The sequence below is a fragment of the Atractosteus spatula genome, chromosome 4, assembly GCF_055471065.1.
Source record: "Atractosteus spatula isolate fAtrSpa1 chromosome 4, fAtrSpa1.hap1, whole genome shotgun sequence".
NCBI lineage: Eukaryota > Metazoa > Chordata > Actinopteri > Semionotiformes > Lepisosteidae > Atractosteus > Atractosteus spatula.
The window spans coordinates 2,543,661-2,552,867 of record NC_142709.1 but is presented as its reverse complement, the minus strand read 5'-3'; the positions used below and the strand labels follow the sequence as shown (position 1 = coordinate 2,552,867).

At 43.1% G+C, this 9,207-nt stretch overlaps 1 protein-coding gene across 2 annotated transcripts; it reads right to left on the bottom strand.

The window, feature by feature from the left end:
- Positions 1-1,397: 1,397 nt before the first annotated feature.
- pla1a (phospholipase A1 member A) lies at positions 1,398-9,007 on the bottom strand. Of its 2 annotated transcripts, none has more exons than XM_088913714.1 (11): positions 8,911-9,007; positions 7,832-8,033; positions 6,880-7,057; positions 5,587-5,695; positions 4,625-4,726; positions 4,063-4,155; positions 3,611-3,778; positions 3,086-3,175; positions 2,726-2,834; positions 2,307-2,462; positions 1,398-1,553 (listed from the first exon to the last, which is right to left on the bottom strand). In XM_088913714.1, exons 1-11 carry the CDS (start codon positions 8,984-8,986, stop codon positions 1,442-1,444), a joined length of 1,395 nt encoding a protein of 464 aa, XP_088769840.1. In that variant the 5' UTR covers positions 8,987-9,007; the 3' UTR covers positions 1,398-1,441. The 2 variants fall into 2 exon arrangements, with proteins under 2 accessions (XP_088769840.1, XP_088769841.1); XM_088913715.1 differs by having other exon boundaries at positions 8,920-9,007.
- Positions 9,008-9,207: the final 200 nt, after the last annotated feature.

The following is a 9,207-nucleotide window of genomic DNA, read 5'->3' as shown; positions in this document are numbered from 1 at the left end:
GGTACAGTATCGCCGCAGTCTAGGGTGCATTGAGATTTCTAGGGCAGAGCATCAGTGTAACAGGCACAGACCAGCCCTGTTACACAAGAGGTCTTTTTTTTGGGTCACAAATCATTTTCTTTTAAAAGGATTAATGAGACAAAGACATAACTATTCCTTTATTTTTACTTTGAGCATGAAATTTGAATTAGTATGTATCCAATACTCTTTGTGAAGTTTTATTAATGTAAGACAAGAAAGAAATATGGCAAATTTGTATATTCTTTTTTATACCAGAGAGAGCATAATTCAGGTTACTATTACAATTTTGATTCAGTTATAACTTAAAATATATTATTGTCCAATCAACAGGCCACTGTCTGGAAACACTTTTTTAATTGTAAGCTCTTTTGAGTTTTTTTAACACTTCAATATGCCTGAATGTGCTTGGTTTTAGAGACAAAAACTTATCAGGGTGCTGTCGCTGCCCAAGATATCACTTTAAACTGGTTTAGTAAACGGAACATTCAGAATAGACAAAAAATGAAAATACCATTGGGACAGAGGGAAATGAGAGCAGATTCAGCACATTTGCTTACAGCATCAGGAAATGTGGGGGGCAGCAGAGTTCTTGAGTTTGCAGAGAACGTCAGTCTGTTTATCACTTACTCTTCAAGAAGAACAATAAGAGGAAATGAGAAAAAATAGAGGGGCTCTAACAAAGTCGAAAACAAGACCAGCACAACTACCAAAGACATGGAGACTGACGTCTGTGTGATGTACAGTTCGCCGTTTCAGAATATGTGGAACTGTTAGTGCCAAGGCCATTATCAAGACAAGCAAACTGACAATGGATTGATAGGCGTGTCACTCAATGAAAAATCGCATGCATGAAGTTATAAAAAAGATAAGTGAGTGCTTTTGGAAACTTAAATACAGTCCCGAACAGAAAGTCTGTCACCAAGACATGCTTCCCAAGATCACTTAGAGGTGGAGTCGGGATAGGAAAACGATTCTGCAGCACTTAAGAGTGTGTGAGAAATGTCATGTTGGCACAGAAGAAGAAATGGATGAGTAAGAAGCACAAAAGACCTCCACAGGAGTCAGGAAATGGATCAACATTGAATGCTAAAAGTTCAAGGTTCTGCGGGAGTGAAGCACACACAAAGTTTTAGAGACTCCGATTAATGCAGCCAGAAGCACATCTCTAGAAGTAGGGAGGAAGGGGGAGCTCGTGCAGAAACCCCTCCGCCACGCCTCCGCCTCTGCAGAGCAACTCTCACGAGAGCAATCGACTTTATCAACAGCTCGAAGAGCGGAGGCAACGAGGATGTTCCAACGAGAGAGAAAGACATACAGTACGAGACGTATCTCCGCTTCAGTGCAGGCCTTTTAAGAGACGATACACACCAAAATGAACAACAATACAAGTCATTCGGCCTCCCCTTTGCTAGAGGGGAAGTCACCAACCTGTACAATTTTCTTTATTGTTTGTATAGAGCTCTACAAATTCGTGGGACCATTCATGATTTCTTCTGAGCACTATATTCTCCACACATAACGCCTCCTTCCCCCTGCAATAGAGCATAAGAAGGTATTTCAGTGACGCTTTCCCCTGACCAAAGCCACGATACAGTGTGCAACGTACAATCTCCCCCAGGAGCACCTGATCTCCTTCTATTTTGTGTGCTGGGATTATCTCTGCAGTTCTGCAGCAGCTCTGTGACTAACCCAGCTGACCTCTAGAGACGGAGCTCACAGGGTGGTGCCGCAGATCAGGACAAACTGAATCGTCTGAGCTGTGTTTCTGAAGACGAAACCTCTTACTCTGGCACATAGCCATATTGTGATGGCATGCTTAATTTTTATTTTATGGTTCTAAACCACTTTAAACCACACAGACACCAAATGTTTTATAAAAATGAAATTGTTTTTTACCACTGTCTTCGGTAAAAATATAACAAGTTACAACTTTATGCATCAGAAACAAATAGCCGAAAAGTGAATATCCACATAACGTGGAAACAATATTAACCTTAACCTTTTTTAAATTTGAAAACGGTAATTGGAAGCACAAATAAGAAATCTGCTAAGGTAAAAATATCTGTAAATGAAATGTTCATTCACTGCTGTTTAAATCAATTAAATTGCCACCAGGGTTAGTGTCTTCCACATTATGTGAAAAGACATTTTACATTAGTATCCGAACAGATTCATAAAGCAAAAACTCTTTTGCTTCATTATGAAACAGTTACTTGGAACCCTTTTAACTCATACTCCATTAGTTAACTTTCTGCTACTTTTTAACTTTCTGGCTTTCCTCTTACCTCCGATACGGAAGTTCGGACATACAGAGTTTCTCGACGTGAATCACCCGTTGATGGTACCACCAGGAGCCAGAATTCATCATCTCAATGGAGTCTATCTGACAGAGTGCAGTCGGGTGGGCCATCACCTTCTTAAAACTGGTCGCATTGGAACGGCTGAGAAAAAAAGAAAGAATTAAGAATTCAGCTGCAGTTGGGAGCCTGACAATTCTTAGTAAAGCCCCCCTGTAAAAGTAAAATCACCAGAGGCATGCTGTGAGTCAAGTATATCGTCAGGCTGGCATTGCTCCGACAGCTCCCTACTGCACGTGTCCAACAGAGGAGAAAAGGGAGCACTTTGATGGTTTATACCACACCTAGCAGATTTTAATTCAATAAATTAGCTGAATCTTTGCTCTTTATCGCTTAGGTATACCTACAGCTGGATCTTGCCTTGCGTGTCGGGCCTCTGGCTGCTTCTCAGAGTCACCGAGATCTTTCCATTCATCGTCAGCGGCTTCACCTCCAGCTCCAGGAGAATGTGGTGAGCTGAAACACACCGCCATTCGGCATTGAATAAAAAACAGGAAACATTCATTCGCTCCTTCCTGGAACACGGGTAATATATGAAAAATAAAAAAAATGCAGCAATCGTAGAGGGTTCAGAGAAGCACGATTTGTTTTCTGATCTGTTTCATGCTAGTAAGATAACTTCTGAATCTCTGTTTACAGTAATCGTGAAAGGTTTGTTTGTAATGTAGGAAAGAAGCTTTTGCTAAACAGAAGAAAAAAACACCTACCACAGAAAGGTGCTTCGGGCATGGTCATCAGGAAAACCTCTGGATGTTCAGGAAAAGATTTGACTTCGATCCCATGCGTATCCTGCATACCTGGGAATAAACATACTGTAGATAAAGGTCTTGCAGCGCGGTGAAACTGTTCATTTTTATCTGGCTGCCTAGTGGCACATTACAGAGACAATCCAAAATAGGACGAAATGTAGTGAGAGATGAAATGAGAGATAGGACCTGGTAACAGGTCTCTTTCAAAGTGCTCACTTAATTGCCTGTGTCTTTAAAATGACAGCTTGGAGAAGACTTTGACTTCCTCTCATCTCCCTCACTTATTAGATCCCATCTGTGCATCAGAGTGAAGTTCTGATTTTTGTGATGCTGTTTGCGAATGCCAGCATCTTATACCTGTCAAGACTGTTAGATCACATAACCCTTGAATTTAAACTTATTCAAGCCCACAGGGAAGTGCAGGCCCTGTGCCGTATGTACTGTAAGCATTTTGACAGTAGTTAAAAACGCTGTCTACTCAACCTATTTGGGGGCAGGAGCCGCTGAAGTGTGAGTCACAGTCCAGACAGCTTCCTCCGACAAAGTCTTCGTAGCTGGAGCAAGGGAACCCGGCCAGTGGACAAGAGCCGTTCAGAGCACTGATGTAGACATACACGGCTCTCATGTGGTCACAGATTATATACCTGTACACTGAAGGAGCAGAGGAACAGCGGCAGCACCTTGAGCATTAAGTTGCTGTACATAACGTATTCCTAAAGTGATTTTTTAAAATCGGGTGCCACAGAAAAGCTCAAACTGTTCAGGGACAGCAAATGTAGAGACTTCCAGAGTGCATAGGCAATGCACTTCTCTCAGTTTTTTATTTAAGATGAGAAAGCATCCATTAAAATCTCTTGGCACATCATGCAGTGTTACAGTGTGCAATTTAGAAACAGGACCCAGTAGGGGCTCGTTTGCTCAGGGTTACTTCTTACCTGAAGACAATCTGGACAAGCCACAGCCTGGCTGGTCCTTCCCTCCATTGAGCAAAAAGTCCACGTGGCCAATAGGATTCGATGTCCCAAATTCTGGAAGCAGGAGAATAGCAGAAACCAGTTGTTTTTTTTTTTCTGTGATGTACAGTATCAGATCTGAAAAAGGTTCCTTTTCTCCGCATATCAAAAGTGTTTACGCAAGAAAAAAGAGTTTCTTCTCACGGTGTGTTCTCTTCATCAGATCTCTTTTAAGGACGCATGCTGCATGTTATGGTCGTGCTTATCAGTTGTTTTTTTATCCATTGCATTGTATTGTCATCAATTTCCCTTCAGGATCAATGAAGTCTTATCTATCTATCTATACAAACAAGCCTATTATTATGCTACAAATAAAGCTCAGTAATTCTAGGAATAAAGTGATCACCCATCGGATGGAAGGAAATTAAAGTCTGTGCTTTCATAAAAAAGAGGGTTGGAATGTGCCGTGCCATATTATTGACGACATAACAACAACAGCAAGAATCAGAGAGCAGCTGTGCTGGTCCAGGTGCGCATATCTTACTGTCTGAGTCCGTGTGAATGGCTTCCACAAACAGCGCGTCAGTGGGGTCAAGGCGATCGTACGCGTCCGCATCCTTGAACATTAGGCTGGCCGCATCTAGAGCTGGAAAGACAAACGGCCTTGTTTCATGTTCCTGTCAGCTCACGACAACAGCCTCCCCACTCTTCTGCACATGTGGCCTTGTTGTACAGACCCAGGAAACTCACTGGACCAAAATACCCAAATAATGTATTAAAATAGTCAAACATTTCCAGCAAATTATCTAATAGCATTTGAATCAATTCAATCACCTACAGTACTTTCCTAGGATATATATCTTAGTAAAAGTCCCCTGTCCTCAGAGTTGGCTGCAGTTTGGTAAGTGCCTGTGCTTGTGCTTTACAGATTCTACGAGCTGGGGATGTGCTTTTAGCAGTTAAGCAGTGACTTCTGTCGTGTGCAGGACTGTGATAATCTTGATTGTCTACTGTTGTGTATCACTTGGTAGTACAAAGAGGATTAATTCCCAGGTGGCGTTGGGTTCCAGTAAAGAGTTTTATTTCTTTTAAACTGGAGAACACAGCATATGAACAACAGAATTGAAATTGCGACTAGATCAACCTCTGCTCTTTCTGACTCCTGCTCAAGAGGTCTTTCCTGTTTGATTTTTTCAAAGGCATAGAACTCTACTCTTCAAATGCAGAATAATGTCTCAAAAAATTATAATCCACTTCTGCACATCTGCACATCCACTTCTGCACATCCCACTCTTTCTAAGAGACAACCTTTTTCTTTCATAACTATACCGAATGAAACAGTGTATAGATGTTGTGTCATGAAACGCAAGAACACCTCACACACATTTCAGCCCTACAAGAACAGAGCTCTTCCTAACCACAGGCACAGATACAGCTTCAGGCAACAGTGTTGTTTTTTTTTCAAATTGAACAGTAAGCAAACATCAGTGGAAACTGGGGACCCACCTGTGATCCTTCCTAGCTTTCCACCGAAGAGGGTGCCGACATACCCTGCAACGTGCGCCCCTAAACTGATCCCAATTAAGTGAAATGATTCCATTTCGCTTCCGAGTTTCTAGCAGAAAAAAAAATCGCTGAGTATCACAACGACACCACGTGCGTCATTCAAGCAGATGAGAAAGTGCTTCGCTCTCATCATTCCATCAGATTGCTATGTCTGGGAACCAACTAAGGATTTACAAAATAAAAGTAACTGAGTCTCTCTGGTGAATGATAAGTGCAATGTGCTCTTAAGAGATCACTTTATTAGCCCTGTACAATTTCTTGCGTCAGGAATTTGTCTTTTCACAGACCCCAGCTTGCTCTCCATGAGACACACAGACAGGGAGAGAAGCTGGGGGTCAGAGTGCAGGGTCAGCTATTTATATGGCACCCTGGAGCAGCTGGGCTTAAGGGCCTTGCTCAGGGGCCCAGCGGAGTGGGATTCCTCTGCCGGATGTGGGATTTGAATCAGCAACCTTCCAGCCACAGGCGCAGATCCTGAGCCACAGAGCCACCGCTCCGCCCCACCTCTTCAACATCGTTGTCATTTTGTGCCCCTGTTGGTGCAGCAATGTGCTAGCGACCCGCATAAATTAGTTTTGTAACATGCATATGTGTGCGTACAGAATTTCATTTTTGAAATTGGATATTTTTTAGAAATGAATGTGAAAACGAAAGGTTAGCTGGTCGATTTGGAGGAAGTGAAAAATCTGTTTTCAAACTTCCTCTTAAGCACTTCCTGCTTAATTGAAACCTCTCCAAAAATATTTTAAAAATGTGATGAAGCTGTTGCCATTCCCTTCTTCTTCGCTTATACTTGGGGACTGTGCTGTAGTGTGTGCAAAGTGTACCACTTTGTCATCATCATCAACATCATCACATCCAGTTCAGCGTGATGGTGGCCGGGAGCCTGTCCTGGGAAGCACTGGGCACAAGGCAGGATACACCCTGGACAGCACGCTAGGCCATGGCAGGGCACACACAGACACAAACACACATTCACTCACACCAGGGACAGTTACTATTGCAGAAGCCAGTTAAACCGCCATGCTGTCTTTCGGCCAGTGGGAGGAGACGGGAGCACCTGGAGGAATCTCACGCGAACACGGGAAGAACATACAAACTCCACACAGACAGCACCCCAGGAATTACACCCAGCTCCCTGGTGTTGCGAGGCTGTAATGCTGACCCCTGCACCACTGTGCCGCCCAGACCACTCTCTATGCTACCGATTTTCAGATCAGGGTGAAAACTTACAGTGAGCGCACTGATGAGTTTGGAGATCTCTATTGCCACCTCCTTGTAGTTGTTTACTACCAGCTTATAGGCAAAGGAAGCCTCGTAGACCCAGTCCACAACGATTACATTCACATCCCCTGCTGTCAGCAAAGCGAGGACAAGGTCATTAATCCAGGAGGGCTTGTTTCCCAAAACCCTGCGAGAGCGAACGAGAAAAGGACACGGAGAGGCCACGCTTACACACTTTAGTCAGTGATATACAACGGCCGAATAGAGGGAATATCCTGTCCCTGAGAAGCACAATGCAGAAATGTTCTTTTCAGAAATTGATTTTAAACACAGTAATTTTGAACAATTAAACAAAGATTTATGTGAAAGTAAGGGAAGAATTCTCAAGGATCAGAATCGGTTATAAGAATCTAGACAGATGTCTAATGTAAAACGCGCAAAAAATTAAAAATCCTGATGTTTTGTTTCGATGATTTTGGGACAAAACAGAAGTGCAGAATGTCCAGAGTTATTCTATTCTTGATACTTTTCTATAGTGACCCTTCTGGAGCCCAACAAGCAAAACCCTTTGAAGGAGCTTTAAAACATACTTAGAGGAATCCGTAACAATCTCATCCAGCTATTACTAGAGAGCTGCTTTTTCCTGCGAGGGCGGTGTCAGAATGGGAGCTGCTCCCAGACGTACAGGGCACAAGTGAGGACTCATGTCTTAGCTGCATGTACTGTAGCAATCAAAGCCTTGTTGCCTCATGAAACCTTGCATGTATTAAACAGTGAGGAGGTGGACGTTTGCAGATTTGGCTAAGCAAAGCTAGACACCAAAAACTGCTTTCCGACTGCATTTCTTTTCAACTCCTTTTTAGCCATTCTAAAAGCATCTTTTTTTAAAGACTTCAGTCTTTTAAAGACTAATCACTTTAAGAAGCCACTGCAATGTGTACTGGGTCTCCCTGTCGCTCACCTGTAGCCATGGATTATGACTCTGGTGGGCAGGGAGACGTTGAAGTGGGCTGCGGAGTCCTGGCCGATGACCGTGGCGCAGCTCCTGTTGCCCCTCGTGAAGAGCAGGTACTGGATGTGGAATCGGACCTTGGGGAGCACTCTCCTGGTGACGTGCCGGAAGTCAGCGCAGTCCCAGGCTGGGCCTTTCCCCGACGCTTGCACTGGCGAGGAGAGTCATTAGCGAGCTTCTCATGACATGAATCTTGACACGCCAGTCCAGAACATGACACACTACTGCGCTGGAAGAAGCTGCCAGACCTTTCCATTAGAGTTTTGCCAGAAATAGGGTTGCTTACACTGATATGGCTGGAAACCCCCTGTTCCTGTTCAATTTGTTCTTCATTTAAAGGGAGTATCCTAGTTCATCTGAGCTTCATCGTCACTTTATATGCAATCTTAGTCAACGTGAAAAAAATTACTTTAGGTGGTGGCTCTCAAAATGAAACAATTTGGGGAAATTTAACATGGAAATGTTAGCAGATGACACAAGACCCACCTTTGTTTGTTTTTTTTTGTTAGTTAAGCAAGCAACTGATTTCCTATTAAATAAATTAGTTATTTATCTGCTAAGCAAGTCTGCTTTGTGTATTATTTGAATCAGTTATTCTAGGGGGAGACCACAGGTTGTAATGCGCCAGTCTCAGCTCTGCACTTCACCGTTTTTCAGAGCAACTTCCATACAAGACAAACAAATCAAGACATAAACAGGCATCGTTCTAAGACACACGCACACTTAACAGATCCCAAATGTAATGACTGAGCAGTCTCTTTTCATAGTTGCAGGCTATTCTCTAAGCATTGCAAATCCCTGCCTTGCTACTTCTGCTTCTCCTTACTCTGAAAAACCACACACAGATCATACTAATGCAGGCAGCACAGGAGCAAACAATTACAAAAAGAAAAACTCACATACAGACTGCTCTAGGTCTTCAAAGCAAAACAAGAGGCCAAAGACTGTCATAGTATTAATATCTGTTACACTGTAAATTAAGGAAAACGGTGGATGGACGAGTTTGAGCTGCAATGTAGTTTACTTACTTGTGTTACCTGCATAAACACCATCACAGAATGACACAATGCCCAGAGAAATCAGAGTTATCCAGATCGCAGTCATTCTGTGTCAGGAGGCATGAGACAGAAGCACGCACTTCTTGTGCAGCCGACAAAAAAACCCAGTGGAAGGGGAAGAGGTGTGGGGGATGGTGCTGGCAGTGGGTGGGTGCTGAGACTCATGTTAATGATTTGCAGTCTCACTTCAAGACTTCCAGCTGGCTGACACGCTCTCAAGCCAGGGGACTAACTGTGTTACAATTTGAAAAAAGCGATGCAAAAATA

Bases quoted from the DNA above. Each gene is read 5' to 3' on its own strand.
- pla1a (XM_088913714.1), bottom strand. From the start codon at position 8,986: ATGACTGCGATCTGGATAACTCTGATTTCTCTGGGCATTGTGTCATTC. The intron at 4,156-4,624 runs GTAAGATATGCG...TCCTGCTTCCAG, and splicing joins CATTCACACGGACTCAGACA to AATTTGGGACATCGAATCCT. The intron at 2,835-3,085 runs GTAGGTGTTTTT...GGTGTGTTTCAG, and splicing joins GCCCGAAGCACCTTTCTGTG to CTCACCACATTCTCCTGGAG.